The following is a 24,348-nucleotide window of genomic DNA, read 5'->3' as shown; positions in this document are numbered from 1 at the left end:
CAATGTGTATTGTACCTATATAAATAAATAATTTATAAAAAGTGCCTATATTTGATTAATAATAATCACATTTTTTATTTGATTACACAACTGTGTTTTCAATATTTATCATAAATATTAAAAAAAAAAAACAACTTATTTTATAAACTATAATGTATCACTCACACATGATAAAACATTGCAGATAGATAGAATTTAATATTGACTATAACTGTTAAGTAAGTACGTAATATTATAATTTATCGTACAGGTTCTAAGTGATAAATAACATTTATTAAATGTGTGCATCAGTATTCATATACGTTTAAAAGTTATTAATTAGCGATAGTTAACTGTAATGATTGATTCTTGTAAAAATAAAATAAATGTACCATTTCAGTTTTATTTAAATTCTATTAACATTTAAGTTACCTATATTATTACTTAATATTTAATAAAATAATGTTTTTTAGTGTGTACATTGTACACATAAAACTGAAATTCACATATAAGTATGTATCGAGTCATTCTATAACCGAAATCTTAATGTAAAAAATAAAAGAAAACAAGTATTTTAATTATAATTTTTTTTAATTTTATATTTATAAATTAAATTTTCAAGGTTTCATTATTTTTTTATTTTTTTTTTTGAGTTGTATATTTATTTTAAAATTGTTTTGTATTTCAGAGTGAACTTAATGTTATAAACCTGTCTATCCGACCGCTAAGAGCAATTCAAACTTTATGAAAATATTCTAAAAGTTACTTTCTTTATTTCAGAATACATTTTAGGTTTGAAAAGTTTCCAGTTGGCCTGCTATAGAAAATCTAACGTTAGTGTACTCACATTACGGTGGATAATATTGAATCACTTGCAGAATGTGGACGGCATTTTATATTTGTACATATACATACAAATATAACAAAGCTTTTATTAAATACATATTATCTTGTTTGTAGGTACCTACCTGTATATACTTCAAAATACGCCATTGATAGATTTTTCTGACACCTGAGTATCATCATTCTATTACAATAATAATCATGGCTTAAAATAAAATTGTATTATTTGCACCTTTATATTATATCACATTAAATTATATAATATATATATACATACAATAAATGATTCTATCTCAGTTGTTGTTTTGAAAAGTCTCAATTATTCGTTTAAAAATATTTATTTTTCATAATTATATGCCATTGCATACAATATTTTGGAAAAAATAAATTATGGTTTTAATAGTTTTGATTATTATAATTTTTTGAATTACAATGTATATTTTCAATTCAAAAACATAATAATTTTCAGAGTACTTGATACGTTTTGGTAAAATTTCAAACAATTAGTTAATAATCATTTTAGTTTAAAAGTATTTGATTTTTTAACGAGGGAAATGAAGTGGAATAGGGATACCCTGAACAATTTTAGTTTACTTAAAATTTTCAAAGAAAAAAAATTGTTTTGCAATGATATAAAATGACGTGAAAATAATATTTTCAAAGAAGTTGAAACTTTTTGAAATAATGAGTGTAGACATTTAAATTGATCACCTTGTACATAATATGTATGAGTTTCCACACGAATTTTCTTCAACGAGAATCGGTATTCATCTGTAAAGAATTATTATCTAAAAATATAATATCTTAAAACAAGGTCTGTATTTTTTATTATCACATATTTAAATTGAATTTAATTCAGTACATAGTTCAAGGTTTCAAATTTTTTCAGATGGAAAAAGATTTCAATATTAGTATATCACTATATACTTCTTACAAATAATACTAAATCTGCACTTGCAAAATGTAGATGGAATTCAAATGATGTATGTAATATAAAAATATCTAAGTCAAAATCTTCATGCCATAAAATTGCTTGAATAATATTGAAATTATCTATTTATTTATATTACCAACGTTGTTGTAGAATTTTATCCAGTGAGAATTTTATTGTTTTCTGTCGTTCGTAGTTAAATTATTGTATCAAATATTTTACCTGACATTATCATAGATCGAAAGATGAAAAAATATATTTCATACTACTTTTAATATTTTTATGTAGGTCTTTGACAGTTGACTTGATAATCAACTATTTATGACTTCCTAGCTTCAGCTTCTGCAACCATAAATTGTCTAAACAGCTGTGTCAATGTCATACAAAACGCATTTGTTATCTACCCATATTATTATTGTCAACAGTTTGTAACGTCAAATTGTTTTTTAATTTAACTATTTTGTAATAATATATAAAGATAAATGTCTTAATGGTGGTCAAACGATGGAGAATATGGGGGATATATCCTTACTTTAAATCTTTAATTTTAAATATTAATATTTATAGTAAAATATGATGAATAGGATGATTCATCAAAAATGCTATCCATATTTTCCTTTAGTAATGAATTTATTGAAATTCTGATTTTTGGTATTTCTAAGTATATTTGAGGGGTTAAAAATTAAAAACTATATTACTTTAAATTTTTTTTAGATGTTTTTTTCTACTTAAAGAATGTATCGTGGAAATATAAACTTTTGTTTTTCAAATAAAAATCCTTTTTTTACTGTAAATTATTAAATTTATAGTTATTTTTTTTGAAAATTTTAATATAGTTATTTAATTCAATATTCAATTAAGTAATTTCTAAGTTATCAAAATATTAATACTAAGGATACAATTTCTTAAAAATGGTTTTACAAAAATATGAAATAAATGTTATATCGGATTTAATATTTATTATACTTGGACTATTTTTGCAAATTATAAATTATGTTGATAAATTAATATTAATTATTTTTAACACGTTAAATTTATGTTCAAAAAAAAAAAAATAAAATATACGCTTAATTAATTTATAGTTGGAAAGGAGAATTTTTCATTTTAAAAATAGTAATTTGTATCTTCACAGGGTATTTATTAAGTAGTATAAAAATCTCAAGTACTTAAAATTATGGACTTAAGTATATTAAAGACTACGAAATAAAATGTCGAGTAACTGTTCTATTGAAGAAAATAAGGTGATGAATTACCTTAAATATATTACTTATATATTTATAAAAAAAAAAAAAAATAAAATAAAAGTAGGTACTTAATATTACTTTTTCAATTATTAATCCAATAAAACTATTCTCAATTTTTGATATTATTTTTTTTTTCAATTTGATGAGTGATAATAAAAAATATGGAATAAGATCTTAAATTAAGTTTTTAATGATAAAAATGCACGTTAAAATTTACCCTTACCTCACCACCACTTCTGAAAATATTGTTTGGCTACTTCTAAGTCACGTTTCATTATAAATTGTCTACGTACCATGCTTTAAAAGTTAGGTGTTACTAAAGATAACTTTTTTTTATGTAATTTTTGCTAAGTTTATTTTTAAACACTCATTGTTTTACCCAACACATTAAGTCTAGCATTGCTTTTACAATATTTTATAATTATGTAAAACGATAATTTTTATATTTATTTAGCCGCTTACAAGAAAAGCAACTACCAATGATAGAGATTTTTTCAAGATCAATACATTTTCAATGGATATATGTTTTTTTAAATTATTTTTGTTAATTCAAAAATTTAATCTAACTGCCTGAAAAGTAATTTAAAGTCAACGCACAAATTAATAAGGCTTCTAAGTTGTTTTTTCACGACATTGGTTTACCGTATGTATAATGTAAAACTAAGTATTGTATTAAAGTACCCTAGTATATATTTTGACCCTTATTAAATGTCCGGTGTTTTTAATTAAAAAGAAAAAAAATAGATTCCGTACTGTGAGTTGTATTCGCGTGTACGTTCTCGCAATAGTTTTTACAGGAAATGCTCGTTTAGGAATATTTTGAATTATGTTCGATCGTACACGTGTTAATATAATATATACGTATATACATTATACACGTATAATAAGAGCGAAGCGAACACAACGATCATCAACTTTTATGGCGGCTTTCGGCATTAAAAACGTCAAGGGATATCGTTGGCGGCAGTGGCGGTGGTCTAGTATCTTTTTTCATATTAGGGTTTATTGGGCCTTTTATATATACGACGTAAATATGTTGTCTCGTTATATTCCCCGTAGAGATTGGGTATTGGTGTTTTTCCGCGTCTGTTCCTCTCCATCGTCGACGTAATAATAACATTCCGCGTATATATTATAATAATAATAACTATATATATATATATATATATAAACACGTTATACATACCTACAGGTACATATGCACGCATATATAGGATAACATAAATATATATATAATATATACACGCACACATGGTTATACGAGTATAATATACGATACGCGCGCATATCAGGATAAATTTATACTGTACCTATTATACGAATAATAATATTGTAAATATTATCATGTGTGTGCATTTCACATGGGCACACGTATACCTATCCAATTATTCAGGGCGTACCGAGTCTATTGCAGCTACAGAGTACATAATATATTAGGTGTAAATAATATAATATATACGTAGTGTATTAAACTGGCGCGTTGCGGCGTGTTGTGCGTGCGGCGCACATATCATATTATTATCATAATAATAATAATAATAATAATAATAATATTAGTCGATCTAGTCTCGTGTTGAAATCGGAGTCTATTGTTTCGTTCGTGTTAATTATACAGTAATATTATATTATTTTCGCGAACGCGATAAATCTTTGTGGGTCCGCGGGGACATTCAGTCTGTGGGGTGGCGAGCAAATAAATCCGCGCAAATAATATTAAGAATGACGCGGTACACCAATTTCTTTTATTATTAGATACGTACAGTACGTGTACTGTCGTAGACGGTCTGTGTTGTCGTGTGATGGAGATTATTTTCAAACGGTACGGTAGGTATACTACCTATGCGGAAATGAAAAAAAAAACAGCTTGCGGACGTGCTTAATACGATTGTAAACACGACGTGTCTTACTATGTCGTCGAAAATTGACTGCTTTTGAATAAGGCTTTCGGAAGTTATTAATGTAGTTTAAATTATTAGCTTAAGTCAAATATTTAAACAGTTGTGTAAGTTTTAAACTAAAATAGACCACGTGGGTTTATAGAGGGGTAAATGCATGGTAAGGCGGGTGGTTTTGTGTGCAGGAAGAAAAAAAAAACGGTAATAATAAATTTATTAATAACTATAATATAAGCAGTCTCCGATATATTTTTTTGTATGGTTACCGTGTGTGTTTGTTTCTCTAGACGATGTAATATGTATTATTACAGGCGCACGGAATGGACAGTAAAAACAGACCATTTTCTTTCCCTTTTTATGTTTTTTTATAATCCATAAATTCACAAAATGTTTGTCGCATAAAACGAGTAATAAAATTGTATAGCTGTTCAAATAATGTTATATTTCGCGCTGCAAAGTGCTAAACTTTTAAGGTACCAATAGTTAGATATAAAAATAACATTTATGTTACAAATGAAAGTATAAAATCCTATAAACATACGTACGCTCGTTAAAAGTAACATGTCGACTGTTCAAATTGTGTGGAATTATATATAATATTCACATTTTAATGTACTTATACGTCGATGATAAAATAATTATTTTTAAGTTTTATGATAAATCACACAAATAGAACGTAACTATTAAAAATAAAATGTTATTTTGCATTCATCGAACGGTTAGGAGTTGTACGAAATATATATATAAACTTATTTACAAATATACATATTGTATTTGCATAGAATTGAATAATATTGTGTATATGCAAGAAGTATAAATGAATATTATAATCACATAAGAGTCCATCAATAGGTAAACATGTTTTTTCGCGACGTGTTATGGTATTTTTGATAGATAATTATTGAAAAATGTGCTTAAATTTTTATTGCTGATCAGTTCGCCATAGAAGAAGTGCTATAAGTTTTTTATGTCAAATCGTCGAATGAGAATAGACAAACGTGAATATCACAATCATATGATTTTTCGAAATGGTTTTGAACTTCTAACAACTGTTTTTCTAGAATTTATAGGATACCTTTATTTTCGCAGTAAACAAAATCATACAGGTTGATTGTTATTATTTTTATTGTTTAGCACCTGTAGTAGAATGTATGTACGATTACAAATTCAAGACTAATACATATCTGCAAAAGTAGTAATCATGATAGATCAAGGTTTATTATGGTACTAACTAAAGGGTTTATATTGTTTATTAAACGTATAAACTGTATAGGTAACTAATTGCCCGGTTTCCGGATTATAAAATAATAACGACGGACGATTATAATACGCTACTATGATTTACATACTTTAACGGGCGCTGGGCGGCAGTGGAAGCGCCGCCGCCTTTATCGCGCGGAAGCGATAATAATAATATTGAGATTAACCATCCGAGAGTTGGTTAAAAATAAAGTTAATTAACGTTGCCGGCGAGTTTGTGTGACAGGATAACTTAAGAAAAAAAAAAAAAAAAATATAATAAAATTTATTTTAGTCCTGGTCGCTGCAATAAGTCGGTTTGCGCACTCAGACTGCGATGCCTGACGGTCGGAAAACTATGATCACGAGAGGGGAAGAAGGGGTGCAACGGCGACAACGACAACGACGAGCGAGACGGTTTTTAGATTCAAAAACTGTTCGCCGCCGCCATTGCATCGGCAACATGATGGATGAACGCTATAAATCAACGGGCCGATACAAAAGGAGAAGGCGCGCGCGCGTTGCACTGCAGACGCCGATCGTATATATACAGTCGGACGCCTGCTGCTGCTGCTGCTGCTGCTGCTGCCGTTGTTGCCATCGTTTCACTTCTCCTCTCGGGTACTGGAGTCCGTCTCGTCATCCCTCTCTACCCCGTCCACCTTCAATTGTTACCCCTTATATATAGATACTTCCGCACACGTACCCGCGGCCCGCCAACTAATCGTCTGCCCGGCAACCCGTATCGGAGGAGCTTTGCGCGGCCTCCGTAATCGTTGTCCGGCTAATTTATTAATTTTCTACTACCCACCGCCGCCGGTTATTAATTATCGTATACGCGCATATTATATAGTTTGGGGATAATTCGCGGGGCATCCCCAAAACCTACGCCGCTTTCCAACCTCGCCCCCGTTCGTGTATAGGTTTTTTGAAGAACCATCCGGAAAAGGATACGTGGTTAAGACTATACAAATGTATTATAAGGGTCAACAAGTGATTATACCAAATGACCGCTATAGCGTAATAGTGCTGTAACTCTCGCACACTCGCACAAGAATACGAAAATATTGTATACAATATACGTATATGTGTGTGTACGCGGTTGTTTACGTAGGTATGTGCACAATGGTTAGGGCAAATAAAATACGAGTCATCATTAGCGTATGCATTATTAATTGATTATTTAATAAGATACTAAGTATGTATTTGTGTGTGAATTTATTCGGCGGTTAAAAAAAAACAACAAAAAAAAAAAAAAAAAAATAAATAAAAAAAAAAGTATACGAATGATATTAAATTAATATTATACACATATTTATTTTATTTAATTTTTTCGGTACAACGTAGCCGTCGGAGATGTGTGTTGTGTCGTCCGGGTTCGTATTAATTCGTTCAGCTTGTCCGTTTGTCTTCAATGCCGTAATTAAATGTAATATTTAATAAAATTACTAACCTGTTTAAAAAGCGGCGTATCATTAATTATGTCAATATTATGCGACGGACGTTGACGTGATTACGTATTTCCTGTGCAAACATTTTGGCAGACTTCGAAATCAACTAATTGTTCAATCATTCAAAGTTTAAAATGAATGAACAATAATGAATTAAATTCTTATTTTGTTAGAGTCAACATTTTTACGCAATCACTGGACTGCCAAAGGTTGATGATTGATAAAGTGTAAATATTAAAATTTGAAATATTATAATATTAATTATAGAAAGTAAATTCCTATCATTTTAAATAAAAAATATTTAAGTAGTATATGTGATCGTATACAATACTTGCTAATGACATACACAATACTTCCTTCGAGATATTGAAGCGAGATAAAGCAACAATTAATTTTAAATATTATATATTTATTTTTTAAGTATAAAACTGTAAATATTTTATAACAAAGTGTATTATGTACATTGTACAGTCATGATAATTGAAGTAGGGGCACTTTATCTTTTTTATTTTGTATTGTATTTTTAATATTGTTAATTAAAATATAGACAATTAATTGTTAAAACGTTTTTTGTTAAGTGACGGAATAAATTCGTTATAATACTTTGCTAAACCATTAGCACTCTATAAGAATAGGGACAAAAACTGAGAAGTTAATTAATTATTCGACATCACTGAACATTAGACGATCAAGGGTAGTCCAGAAGAGAGTGATAAAAATGGATTTATGAAAGCTTTAAATTCAATTAGAAAGTTTGAAAAAGTAAATTTTTGTCAATACTTTGATTTAAAGGAGGTGCTGGTACTTAAGTAAAAGTGGGCATACGGTGGAAAAGAATATGAAGATGTTTTTGTAGTAAGCTTGGCTTAATTAATGGAAGTTTACAGAATTTTTTCGTTAACATTACTTATTTTGTTACTTTAGGTATTTCGTTTATTTGTTAAAGTTCTTTGTATGCTTAATATATTTCGTAGTTTATCGGATGATCTTCATTTCTCGGTAAGCATTTGATAGATTATTAGATAGTTTTAATACCAACTATACGAATAAACTAGTAACTATTTCTACATTAGATGCATCTTGGAAGGTATAGTAATTTCTCGAGTAACCATAGTCTTGACAATTATTAAGACGTTGAACTATGTTCTTACTTTTGCCGGGGTTTTTTTTTTTTTTCATGAAGTTAAGACGTTATGTAAAATATATATTCTTATTTGTTACTGCTGGTTTTAGGTCAATACAATAACGTGGAGGGGGAGAGTTTGTCTTTTATTACTCGAAAAACGTTAGTAACCTAACAGATTGAGAACTCATTGTCTTCGATGGAAATCCGATTTTCGCTATGGACGTTGAAGAGTTAAGGTTTAAATATCATATATATATATACAAAATGAGCATAACATGATGCACTTAAGTACTAGAACGAAATAAAGTTGTTTGGATAAAATGAACGAATTCATGAACTTAGTTCAATGTTATACCTTATAAACTATAGTTAGTATATAGTTTATATTTTAAACAAATTTTCCAATGTCGGTGGTGTATTTATAATATTATATACCTACATGAAAGTGTGATATATGCGCACATATTATAATATTATATGTATATACTTAAATATGTATAAAGCGTATAAAGGACGCGAAATAGGTGGGCGAGAGTGAAATTTAGTGAAAAGACGTAATACGTCTACTCATCACAGTTCTTGAATAAAGAACCTAATTATACGCGCTCTAGAAGCAGTTAAATGTTCGCTATCAAGTGTTTCATAAAGAAGGAGTTTAGGTTAATATTTTATAATTATTCATGTATATATGTTTATACTTTATATATTATAATAATATATTTTAAGTAGTGAAACATTTTACATTGTTATTGCATAATATAGTAAGTACCACGTATACAGTGACTTAATTTAGATAATATAATGGTGAGATATTTCCTCTCTGAAATGTTACGGCGTTTCAAATTTCCTGGTTATGTTTTCTTCTTTAGATATTTTTACATAATAACTCATGGTTTTTTTCTAGAATTTAAATTATATTGAAAATATTAGGCTTGATTCTTATACATACAGTTGAAAAGTGTAACTTTAATTTACATTTATATATATATTATATATGTTAAACATAAATTTATATTTTTGTATTAAACACCCCCCTCTCTTATCTCGGGAAAATTAATTTATAATCCAAGAATAATTATATACTAAAAATGCTTCAAGTTATGTAAGAAAAGATTATATTTTTCATTTATTTTGTTTAAAAAAATATTTAAAAGTTAAACGTATTTTTTAATTTATTTATGTGACCGTATGATTCTATGATTGAATAATGTATAAACACTAAACAGCCCTCTCTCTCTTAGTTGTATTTAAATATTAAATTAAAACATCTCTCTTTAAAAAATCCTGTCTACGCTTCTATGTTGCATTTCCCCATGCAATTGTATTTGCATATTTAAAATCATTCTAAATGTATACGTTTTATTAATGATAATATGAGTTTCATATGATTGAAAATCGTTTAAACGGCATATTGTAGGTTACTGTTTTTTAATAACGTATCAGATACGGTATTAAGTAAACACTTAATATTTATTGTAATTTTTCGTTTGATGTATATGTAATAAAAATGAATTGGCATAGTAAATTTTAAATATAATTAGTGTTTGTCTGTGAAAAAGTGTGTGATAGAAACTAACATTTTTAATAAAATTGTATTATATTTTGATGTATTAATTTATTTAAACAGCAAATAACAGACGTTTTGTACTTATCAGTTATTTATAATTTTGGTGGTTATGAAATATATTTTTATTCAGTATCGATCAGTACCTGTTATTAATTTTATTTCATCTATATAAATAATAAAATAGATAAGATTGTATCTAAGACAAAATACATCTATACAGATATATTAAATATTGTTATTTTTAAATTATTTCTCAATAAGATTAGTTTGTTATTTTATTTAATTTTTATGACTTTTAGTGTATTTTAAAATAATATATTACATTTTTTCTAAAAATAAATTTAATTAGGGAATTTTATTTATGATATTACTGCGAATATTTAAACAATTGCAAGTAAAAAGTCTAGTTAATGCTATAGATACATTTCCATTAATCATTGATACACCTGGTTGTTCTTGACAGTCATATATTAGACCCGTTTTATACGAACACATATAATACATGCAATGATGAGAACGCAACGCTTAACGTGACTCTATTTTCTGTCCACGACAGCTGCTGAATACGAAAAGCATCTCGTGTTTAAATATTGTTAAATTTAAGTTTACGTTGGTATCGTAAACATATATTATTTAAAAATGAGTTTGAATAATCAAAGAAAAAAGTTTTAATAATTTTATTTTTTACCGGTTAATATTATTAAAGAAAAAAAAACTATAAAACAGTTTACTTAGATTTGGAAATAGTTGATACAACTCTCATTATCAAAATGTTTTAAAAAACGTTTTACGGTCTTAATTTGTATATAATTTTCCAACGAATTTGAAGAGATTTTTTTAAATTTATTGAACGATCAACATTGTATCTGAATTATAAAAGCCTAAAAGTATTTATTATTTTATTTTTAATTGAATGACATCATTTTTTATCAAATTACCACAGCCTGTAAAAAAACAAATTTTCATAAAAAATATTGATACTGTCGATGACGTGCTATTTATATTCCAGTAAACAAACGACAAAATTACTGTTAGATAATTTATTGAAATGTACTTATAAATTGTAAAACGATAATAAAACACGATCATTATCAAGAAATATTTTTTCATTGTTATATGAAACGTGTATAACGTAATATGATGTGTACACAAATATTTATCTTTATCTGTATAAAAATGCAAATTTTGATTTTCACCTTAATTTATGATTACATAGATGAGTAATGAGTATATAAAAATAATATTATCTAGTCTTGATATTTTTTTTTTTTTTGTTATATATGATAAACATTGATTTTATTAGAATAGTAATTAATGTGTCTTTGAGTAAAAAAAAAAAAGAACATGATAAGACCATTCATTATACTTTTGCTGTTATGCTTATCTTAGTTAGTAATTTATTGTGAGTCTGATGTTTTGATGGTTTTAAAATAATACTTAACTATTTAAACAAATATCTTAACGGCCCGTCTACATATATAATTCTACACGTACAGGTATCTATCTAAATTATCTTAAATTTAAATAATTTGATACTTTAACTTACTGCTTTAGCTTGTGTTGAGGCGAATTGCTACGTGAAACTAAGCATAAGAAATAATTTCTACAGCCATTTTATTTGTTTTTATTATTATCGTACAATGATGATAAAAATAATTATATTTCATACTCAAAATTAATGATTAATAACTATTAATTTTAATTTCAGATGAATGCAATAATTCACTGGGAATGGAGTCTGGCAAAATACTAGATGCAGACATAGCTTCTAGTTCTTCTTACGACTATGGAACTGGACCGCAAAGAGGCCGGTAAGTGATAAAATTCAATTTTTCTCGATATATGTAACTATTAAATAATAATAATAATTTAATAGGTTTATAAAATATTTTATAAATTGTATTATTTGGGGAATAATTCATACTAATATTATAAACATTTAATAGTAAGTATTACTTATAGAAATTATAATATCCATTCAACGTTTAATAATTTACATTAATGGTATTGGTTATATAATCGACTTACCGATAAATTAATATAAACTGTTATTGTAAAAAATATTAAAATATTAAAAGTGCATATTTGTATACTTGATACAATATATGATTATACAATAGTTCATGTTTTTTAATAGATACATTTGAATGTTAAAATTATTGATTCAAACAAAAATTCAAATTAGAAAATAAAATTACAGAATAATCGAATTTTTTTTTTTTAGTTTTGTTTTGCGATATTTTTTTATTGGGTACCTAAATAATATGATTTCCGTGTAACTGACAGTTAATTTTACATACCACATGTTTATTATAAATGATTTTTCGTGTAAAAAAAACAACCACTATGTCATTCATAATAATATACAATACGTATTGGTACGTTTCAAACTAAAAATAAGGTTTTTTTCTCTCTATAGCTTACTTATGACACGTAAATTCATTAATATAATTTAACAGTTGAATTTTTTATATTGTGAAATTAAATTAAAGATTTTAAATAATATATTGCTATACTACAAGCTTTTATTAAAAACTTATACATCAGATTTTATTGTATAATGTATGTATTATGTATTACATTAGATATTGTTCAGAACATTAATTGTATTTCATATGATATTATATACAATATACATGGAGTAGTACTATGTAGGTACTCGTACAGATATTAATCTAAATGATACTATATTATCGTAATAAAAGCTTTATTACTCCCACATAGATAATAAGTTTAATAATATTAGTTTTTTAATAATATATAATATAATTTATACAATATTTAATATAAGAGGCGTATAACATAATGAATTATTAATTTTAATTTTAATATGCTTTTAAAGTATATAAAACGTATCATTTATATCTTCGAGTGCTGAGATTAGTAATATACAAATACATTGTAATACTTTTAGTCAATACTATATATTTTGAAATACCTCCAGGGTTATAAATATCACTCATACATTTTAAAATGTGTAATGGTCGATTCCCAAAATTAATTCATGCTAGTTAGGAAAATGTATAAAATTCTACTTATTTTGTATACGTATAAATATAAAATTATGTATACCGATATTAGGTTAAAACTTATTATTTCGTAATATTATTTTATTGTATTAATTCTCACCTATTTGTGGCTTATACAGCACATAATTTGTGTAACTGTGAACAATTATTTAAAAAAAATTCACTATTTTGAAACATCAAAAATGTTATATTAGTTTTATGTCTTCATTCTTATATAAATATGTAGAAATATAGCTACAACAATAATTAACAACTATTATTCTTTTAAATATATTAATAGATAGTAATTCACGTTTAAAATATCATGTATTTTTAAAACAATGCATTTTTATTGTTAAAAAAAAATCATTTTCTATGTTTGAAAATGGCGATCTCTTGTTTTTTTTTTTTTAATAACATATTATGCTACAGAATATTTAATTTCTAAAAATGAATAAACTTATCCAGGAAGTATTTTTTATAATACTTAAAAACATTATATTAATTCATATTTTTCATCTATTATTAATAATAATATTTAAAACCAAAATAATTACACTAGTAATGGTTAAATAATAAAATATATTATATTTTATTTGATAACTCGTGTTTTTTAAAATTGAATATTATTTATTGTGAAAAAATAAATATTTGTAGGTAGAAATATTAAAAAAAAATAAAATTCCACGTTAATAATTTGTTGTTTTTTTTTTAATATAAATATCTATGTAATAAAATTTAAAACAATATACTTTTATTAATTTTATCAAGCAATAAGTCACATTTTTAATAATAAAAAATAGTCTTATATTTGCTTTAGTATTTAAAATAATTTTTCTCCTTACAAAGAACATTATATCCCCTATTTTATTGCATAACTGTTCTCGTATTATATTTTCTTAGTTAACGTTAATATAATAACCATTTAGTAGTTTCAACTAATTGTAATAAAAAAAAAAAAAAATAATAAAAAATAAAATAAAAATACATTCTTTTGTGTATAAAATGTCTATTATTGATTTACTATTCAGGTGCATATTATTATGTAATAAATATATTATTACACATATTTCATTATTTTATCGTCAAAAACAGAAACTATTGAAACCAATAAATATATTTAACTTAACTGTCACGTGTGATATCAATATCAAGACTCAATATAGACTCCATTGAATTGTATAATGTAATTAAAATAGAAGATATTTTTAAACTTTATTTAGTTAACTCAGTTTTTTATGTTGAAAACCTAATATTTGATCAATTATATGACGCTTTAATGTTTATTTTATGTCGTTTAACTGTTTTAAATTAGTTATTACTAATTATTAGTATCATTATAGCTTAATACATTACTTTGAAGTTTAAAAATTACTAAATATACTAATTAACACCATATATTTTAACAAAATAACAAAATGTGTTTTATTTTCTATAATATTTAAATTTAAAATAATTTTCAATGTAAAATGTTTATGTCTTTTACGAGTATTTGAAGTTATGTCTACGCCTTACACGAATAACATAATTGTTTTAGTATTAGTAATAATTATTACTGCTGTACAAAAAATCGAGTAATATTGAGATTTGATTGATTAGAAAATAAAATAAAAATAATAATGGCAATAATAAAGAAATTTTATAATTTTTAAAACTTAATACTTTGACTATTCTGAGTTTTTTAAAAAAAAAAAATAAAAAAAGTAATAATAATATTTGTTAAATAGCTAACATATGAAATTTATAATGTGTACCTATTATAAAAATAAGTTTGTGTATAATTTTTAGTGTTTATACTTTTATACTTTTTATAAGTTTAATTCACAGTTTACACGATAACAAACAAGCATATCTGGTAAGTATGTATGAATTTATGGTTTTCAATATAGTACTTTGGGTATTTAATTCTAATTTTCTAATGAAAATCTAAGAAATTTTGTTATTTGAAACTTAACGTATTCACGATGAAAAAACATAAATTTTCTTGAGTGTATATCATTTAATATAATTAGTCGTTGTTTAGATTTTCTTGAAAGGTCGTCGACGAATGAGCGCTTCAATAAATTTTAATTCAAAAGATCATTGACGTGCTTGCATTTCTGTCTTTCGAAAATATTTCAATAATATTGTTGTCGCCGCCATCGCGTTATATTTATCAAGATTTATTTTTATTCTTTTGATTTTATTTAATATTTTATACGCCTACATCTCCTGCAATGGGGGTTATAATATGCCACCGCGTTTTTTTTTTCAGTCAGTCGAACAAATTTAACTACGTGACCGAAATACATCGGAGATTTTAACGAAGTCGGCAGACTGGAAAGATACTGCGACGTGGGTATACGACATTGGCAATATAGGTGGTTGCACGGCCGTGCATATAGATATAGAAATATTGTATAGATAGGTTAGGTATTCATATATCGGTGACGGTGAGCTCACATAATACTAATAATAATAAATTCGTTTACAGTATTATAATGAATACGGTATACACTATATATGCCTACATAATGTGTAATATTCTCGTGCACATACGGTTTTCGAAAATTATACTGTCGTCATTGAATTGTTGCAGTGGAAAATATGGTACATTTTTATTACTTATATGTATCTACATGAAAATTGGGAAACACAATTCTAGTATAATTACTACGTTTCATTGGTGTATAAGTTTTATAACATTTGTGCGATACTCTAATCGCATAATATTATCCATAACACAAGTTGAAATTCGTTTTAAATTTTTCACGACACTCCCAAAAAAAAAGTTAAAATTTTGAATTTTTGAGACATTTTTGAAAATAATAGATTGCAGTTTAAACACATGTGAGTAAACGTTCGCAGAATATTGCATGTATACTGATAACTATATAAATAGACACAGTCTGAATTGTTTTAAAAAATATACGAAATGAATGTTACAAATATATTTTATTAATAAATTAAAATCGAAAAACGTACATAGGTTTTATATATGAAATAATCAAATTCAGGTATTGAATTTTGGTAGATCCAGATTGAAAATAACAATATAAAACAACTGAATAATTGAGTGATATTGTTGAATGTAATTATAAAACAATAATAACTTAATTCCTAAATCAACAAATAACGTACATAGATTAAACATTAAATGTAAGGCTAAAACAGAGCTTTTGAAATTATTAGAATAACGAAGATTTACAAGTAAATACTATATTATGCACAATAAACGACAATTAATAAATTTAAATAACTGTCAATGATATATTATTTTGTTAATTTTTAGAGCAGTAAACAATAATACTTAAATCGTTTGTTTTATTTAATAGGAATAAAAACTATTATTCTGAACAATTTTTTCTGTTTTGATTGCTATTAAGAATCAAATCATCATACATCAATAATTTTAAGGACGGTCTTCTCGTTTTCGCAATTTAAAAAAATAGAATTTGAATGTCCATCTCGATGACAGCGATATAATGTATGGCTGAAGCAGGAGTGTAACAAAGAAAAGAAAAAAGTGTATATCAGCTTTTTATCTATATATTTATATATATATATATACCTGCAGCGTTTGCAATACTCTTGGCGTTGGTGCAGTTGACCTCTTTCGTATCGTATCATACGGTTGCGTCCTGAAATTTTTTTTTCATCCACCGAACCCCATCCCCTACAGACCATCCTACGAGCGTACGATGACTTTCAGTTTCGGAATTCGTACGGATATACACACGATAATAATACATGTACCGCGAGTGTACGTGACCGATTTTCCTCTCTCCAGCTCGTGCAGTTATCGTACGATATATTATTGTACATTCGTATAAATCGGCTAATCGGGCGCATAAACCTTTTCTCTGTTTCGCCGTGTCCAAACCGTCGATATTGTTTGTTCCTTTATCGAACCTACCTCGGAGGTATTACGATAATACGTAGTACGTATAATAATATTACCTGTAAATGTCGACGTTAAACCGGAAAAACCGTCAACAGAACGACGATGCAACTACTCTATAAACGACACTGATCCGGGATAACGCGCATATAATATTAATAACATTATTTATATAAATTTCCGTCCAACGTCTCGTTTCGAAAAACACTGAAATTATTATTGTGAACCGCTAAAGTGTATAATAACAATAAAAATAGTATTATATGCAACAATTGCAACATCTATTTATTCTTTATTCTTAGACTCAATGTTTGCGGTTCAAGGGGAATTCGAGTCCAGCAAGACGACAACGATAGTATGTTGTAGGGATACATACGGTCATTTCGATTTAGACCTCCAGGGATAAACGTCTAACGTACACTCACAATGGAAAACGTTGAATAATAATAATTATATTAGTATGGTTCAGTTACAACGACTCTAGTTCAACTTTGTAATTGAATCGTAGTTATCCGTTCAATAACCATGTCTGGCTATTCTACATAATATTTCATGCCTCGTGTAATGTACTTTTAAATTAAATAACTTTCCATATATTATAATCGTAACGGTGCCAATGCCAAATGTATAATAGATTAAATTTCATGAGAATTTCATTAAATTGTGGTTACCAATAATATTTTTGATTTTCAATAAATATTTATTATAGGAGCTAACGTAGTATTTCAATATTAGTTTTAGTGATATATTATTTAATTGATATTTAGTCGATCAAATCTCTATTATTGTAGGTAGTATTGTAATAGGGATATTCACCAGTATTTCTATTTTGTACTTCCCCATTTTGATATGGTACAATTATATTACTGTCAAAATTGAAAACAGTTGCTTTTATGCTTTTGACTGAGGAATATCTGATATTATCGACTGGGTATTCAGTATTGATGTATTATATTATATTCATATATTATTTTATATTTATGCCTTTACTTGCAAAAACTAGAAACTCAACATGATTGAAGAGTACCTACCGCTTGCAGCTTTCTCTAGTCGTACAATATTGAATTATATCATGATTACTTCCGACTTTCTGACAATCCCGGAAATCATTCCAGATCGTAAAATTCAGTAGTATACTTACTAGCAAAAATATATTACATCATTAAACATCATCACTGCGATCGATAAACTATAAATACGTTATATTCAATATCAGTAATATCACTCTCGTACTTTTTCAAATAGTATGGTGGTAATACCTATACAATAAGTATAAACAAAATACCATCCTTCTCACGGTAAATACATTATAGAAAATATTTTTATTTTTTAAGTTAATGTGATATTTTTATTTATTTTTAATGTTTTTATTTTATTATTTTTGGTTATTAGTCTACTTTATTTAAAATTGTTTTACTTGCGTTTATACTATGGAAAACATATTAAAATAGATTGCTCCCGTGTTTTCTTCATTAAGTGCATATTGAAGTGAAGCTGGGACGTTGAGTTCATGAAGATTTTTCGTATTTCAATGTATTTTAGGCTATTGTCACAAAGTGATTGATCGTAAAATGTTCCTTGCGTATGTCGTATACTTGTATGTATCTCGTATTCAGTCAAACGGGGTGAGGTTGAGGGGGATATATTTCTCATAGAATTATTTTTCTAATGCTCTCAATAATATTTTATTATTAACACTTTTATAAAGAAAATAATATGGAAAAATTGATAGAATATAAATATTTTTTTCACAATTTTATTGTTTTCAATTAATTTTTTTCTATAAGAAAATATACTCCGAAATAGACAAATACTGCACTTGTAAAATGTGTTTTACATTTAAAGTAGATATTTGTATACATTAAATAACTATTATATTAATAGTACAATAATAAAACGTTGATATCATACGTATAGTATAACTTTTTAGGGTTGTTGATTTAAAACTTCAATATTAGTAAATTGTATAGTAATTATGTTATTCTAGACTTTTTGAATCATTTCAATGACAGCTAACGAGTTGTGCCTTGATGAAATTATTAGTAGGTACACGAGTTGTGTCTCAATCATAAAAATGGTAGGTATACCTATACAAGTTGTATCCTGAATAAAAGTTAATTTTCAAAATAATTCTCATTTAAATTTTTGACGAATACAATATGTTTTTTTTTACTTTTCATTTATATTAATCATAGCGATGATGAACATTTAGTATAAAATATATGTACATATATACGTATACATATATATGTACTCGTATAATATCGCAATATTCGCAATGGAAAAATTGCTTGATTTGAATTTATTGGAACATCACTTTTGTAAACTTAATTTTTTTTCGTCAAGATATAATTTGTGTAATCAGGAAAACACTGAGAGATACAATTTCATGTTTAGGATACATCTAGCTTGCTGTCATCTTAGTAGTTCAGCTATGATGGTTATTTGTTATAGGTTTTACATACAATATTAGCGATACATTTTATGTACTAGAAAAAAAAAATTAGGTTTGGTTTTTACTTATTAATTTACTAATCAGTTTATGTATTTAATTAATAAATCAATTTTTAATCCTAAAATGAATATTTTAATGACCAAAGTGCATGTTAAAAATCAATGCATTTTTCACAATTACAACATTATTTGATCGCTACTTGTCACATGTTGAAGTGATGTTTTGGTGATAAAGAAAGAATTGGTTAATTGTATGTGCTCTATTATGACTCGGTTAATTGTTACTTTATCTCTTATTTTGGAAATAAGGGAAAATTTTCTTTTTTATTAAAGGTTTTTTATTTCTTAACATGTATGTTTATTTTTTGTAATATTGTAAAATAATATAATAATTTTATGTTATATAATAATATTAAATAGGATATTTATATTTATTATAACTTATATAACTAACCATCATCACACCTATCTTAACAGTCTAAAATCGAAGTATCAACTCCATGACTCGTTAATCGTTAAAAACTCATTCAGCCCATACGAAAATTCATATATTCGTGACAAACAACAACGTAATAATATCGTTTCAAAATATTTAAAATTATTTTTTATTTAATGAACTACAAAATACACGACGTAAATCGCATTAAATTATAAACCACGCAATTCAGGACGCAATTATAAGGACGCGTACCTACTCACGTGCAGGGTGTATTTTGTGACGTGCACTATTACATCGTCCCGACAAAAAAAAAAAAAAAGAAATAACAAAACGCATACACTTAAATATGTATGTATTTATATTTTTTATTTACCTGTCAACGCCGACTAGCGTGGCGTTGGGGTGGGGTCCGTAATGTGAAAAATTGTTGTACTTATAATAATATTATTATTATACGTCCTATCCCGTTCGCGCGGGCGCGTTTGCGTTTTATGTGCGCGCCGACCCATTATTATGATTTTTTAATCAGCAAAAACCCACCGGTTAAAAACGGTCGACAAATTAAGCTCGTATAATATAAAGTTCAACATGGGTCGCCTCTGTGCAGTCAGTGTTTCTCTTTTTATCATGGTATTTATTATTTTTTTATTTTTATAACGAAAAAAAATAAAAAAAATAAACCGTCATCGTGTCAGACGCCGAGTGTAGATGTTATAAATTATAATACTGTTATTATTATTATAACGTCGCGTATTCCCGGTGATCGATCATCAGAGCAATACGTCACGTCTTGTATAGGTACGCAAACGTCATACTATGCGTCAGGCGTGCAGTCTATTCGTGTTGGCACAATATTAATATTTTATTCAGCTGTTGACTGCACAGAAAGATATCATGATATGATAATCATAATATTATATAATAATAATATATAGTAATGAATTTCAGATCTTTCATTCGTAAGAAAATGAAAATTGAAAACAAATACAACGTTATTTACTATTAGTTGTACCTATGTGTACTATATATATACAACATGGTATCTTATACATGCAGAGAAGTTGCGATGACGTTTTAAAGTAATTTCAATGACTTCAAAGTGTAAAACTATTATTATTATTACTGATAAAGTATAATGTATATATTTTATTATAATGCATTATTACACTCAATAATATTATATATTTATAGGTTTTATAGGTTTTGAACGATGCGAAGAAACCATGTTAGTTTTGCAGTCACGCGTTTTTCTTTGCTCGTTTTTAGTTTATCTCTTTCTGTACCTATAGACTACACTTTTTCGGACAAATGAAAAGTAGTAGATAGTTGTTTCGTGTAAGACCACTATAGATTGGGCTTACTAAATTCTAGTTGGTTATTTTAAGTGATCAATTTTTAGTTCTCCTTATAGATTATTCAAACGGAATGAAAGGTAGACTTCCAAAAAACGTTGAAGCCGTGCGTTTAAAGTCGATTCTTCTTTATGATGTCCGATTTTTTCCAAACATCAACCAATATTTTGCGAACGATTTACAAACATTTGAAGATAAGATTTTAAAATTTACAATTGCTGATTTTAAAAACGTTTTATGGTTTGTGGGCCAACTTACCACAGTCCACACGAGTTATCCGAACATCTGAACATAGCCAATATTTTTTATTTAAACAGCATACGATACGACTTGACGAGTACACAACGGGCATTTACGAGCTCGTTGCATGGATATATTTATATATTTTTTTAACTTTGTGGTCGTTGTATGTAGTTTGTCAAACTTTTCAGGTCACATACTCATACAGTATAATTTAAAGGGAATTTCGATATAAAAACGGTCTAGAAATTGCCAAAAAATGGCTGTACGTGCGCGTCATATTCTGCAATGCCATACTCTACGTACTCGGAAAGGTGGATGGTCGCAAAAAATCCGGTCGCGTTGAGAATAAATAAAACGTGTTCGGACGATTCCTTCAAATATTCTGTTATTCGTCTATAAGATGCGATAGATGGCCGACGGTTTAATATAAAATATACGGATTATATTATGTCGAAGCATATTACGATCTGCGCCTTTCGTGCAATCTATATTATATTGCGTTCAGCGTAGGTATAATTTTATATTTTGACGGATAAGGGGGCTAATATAGCTATTACTTATGCAGGCACACGCTTTATCATCCGACCGCCATGCTGTTGAAAAAAATCAAGTTCGTCCCTCTCACTCTTTTGTTGTGGACATTTTGGTTGATGTACCTAAGATGTTCTGCATATATATAGGTATTAAGTATCTATATTTCAGTTATTATTTCGAAAACCTTAGGTAGTTAAGATATACAAATTAATTTAAATTATATTGTTGAAGTATGATTTGTTTTTATCATAAATATTTTAATTCTTGAATTTCTGTTTGTTTTTTATTTTAAGTTTTCTATTAACATGCTTCTACAGTTATATACTTATATACGAGTATTATGATATAGTCTGTAACTCTATTTCTAAATTATTATTGTTTTTTTTTAAAATTATCATACTGTTAGAAAAAATATAATTATTAGATATTTGTATATAAAATCGTAATTACTGAAAAATAGTATTTAAATTTATTAATTTGATACTCAATTTAAGTTTATATGATGAATGTTGATTCATATCATGTTTCATACCTGTATAGTACAATATTTATTACACATACATGATAGTATATTGGTTTTAATTATTAAGTAAGTCATAGTTTTACAAACGTATAACAAAATTATATCACGTAAAATATATAAAGTGTTTACAATTTGAATATATTCATAAAAAATGTACCTAAACATTTTTGAATTAAAAATGATAAAAATAAATATCACCATCGAAAAAAAACTAATATAGTCGACATTAAATTAATTTTACTAAATTGAAAACCTTTATATTATATTTGTTAGTGTTTTGTTTAAAACCTTATAATTCAATTACATTACAGAAAATTACTATGATTATCATGATAATGCATCAGTATTATTTCAAGCTCTTCGATACGTATTATTTATTATTTTATTTATTTTTCAATTTAATTTGAATTATCCATTGGTCGCTCAAAAGTTTAATTTGAAAATTGCTATTTACGTTAAATAATATCGTGACTTACTTCTCTTACTTTACATGCTTACACAAATGAACATTGCAAAAAATAAATACCCAACAAATTTTTAAATAAGATTTTGTGTGCATAATACGTATTTAGTTAAATTAAATGTTATCTGTTATATTAAGATGAAAGGTGTTTTGCAAATTTATTAAAAAATACTTATAATTATTTAGTTAATTTAATCTATTTAAAATTTAATTATTTATTATAAAAATACTTAATAATAAAGTTATTATCGGCCTTTTTTTTGCAAATTCATAATAACTAGAATATTTTTTTATTTTTTTTTTTTTAATAGTATCTAAAGCATTGTTATAACATATATTTTATTTATATTCCATAAAGTTTAATTAAAAATAATTATATATATCATAAGGAATAACACTTGAAGTTTTATGAAAACAAATAATTTAAATATAAATATATTAGAATAGTTGTTTTAGATTTTTACTTTATGAAATAACTAACACAAACATAAATTATTATCGCATATATAAAAATATATTTAAATTAATTCCCAATTGTGAGATTAAATTCTAAAACAATTTATATTTTAAAATTTAAAATTAATCTTTTATCTACAATCTCTTTAAAAAATAATTTTAACCAACTTGAAAGAGATTTTAAAATGTATATAGGTACACATTAATTATTATTAATAATAAATAGTTTATCTATATATATATATATAGTAAAAACACTGATTTTTTTCATGATTTCGTTAATAACATCATAAAGAATGAATGTTGTCTTGATTTTTTTTCTTTGTATATTATGTCATTTTTTCATTTTGTTTTTATCATATTTCTTCAACAATTGCCATAAATACCCAGACTTTTTCGCTGGGGTTGTATAAATTCAAAGTAGTTTTACATTATCTTTGTTATCATTCTCATACTTTTTTTTAAAAGGTATATTTAATTTAATTTAGTTTTTTAGCTTTCAAAGATGCTTTGATTTTTATTTTTTTGTTCTGAAAACAGACATATTATATTTATACATTTGCTAATACAAAAAATATATACAAAATTAAATAAATAATAATGAAAAAGTATAATATACTTATTATAATATTATAGAAAAATCGTTTATAATAATATATATTATGTTTATGTTACCTTGACATTAGTTACAGAAACCATGGAAGGCATAAAATCAACAAAT

The 24,348-nt window shown here is 26.1% G+C and overlaps 1 protein-coding gene across 2 annotated transcripts in view; it reads left to right on the top strand.

Moving 5' to 3' along the window:
• LOC112598669 (discoidin domain-containing receptor 2-like) overlaps positions 1–24,348 on the top strand; it is a 258,298-nt gene that overhangs the window by 83,265 nt on the left and 150,685 nt on the right. For both annotated transcript variants that reach the window (XM_025345197.1, XM_025345198.1), the window contains exon 3: positions 11,984–12,086. In XM_025345197.1, the coding sequence (XP_025200982.1) occupies positions 11,984–12,086 (103 nt within the window). The remainder of the gene's footprint in view (positions 1–11,983; positions 12,087–24,348) is intronic.

This window comes from Melanaphis sacchari, unplaced genomic scaffold (genome assembly GCF_002803265.2).
Source record: "Melanaphis sacchari strain LSU unplaced genomic scaffold, SCAv2.0 Contig49_pilon_pilon, whole genome shotgun sequence".
Lineage (NCBI taxonomy): Eukaryota > Metazoa > Arthropoda > Insecta > Hemiptera > Aphididae > Melanaphis > Melanaphis sacchari.
Note: the sequence above shows the minus strand (reverse complement) of the source record. Positions and strands in the feature narration are given on the sequence as shown.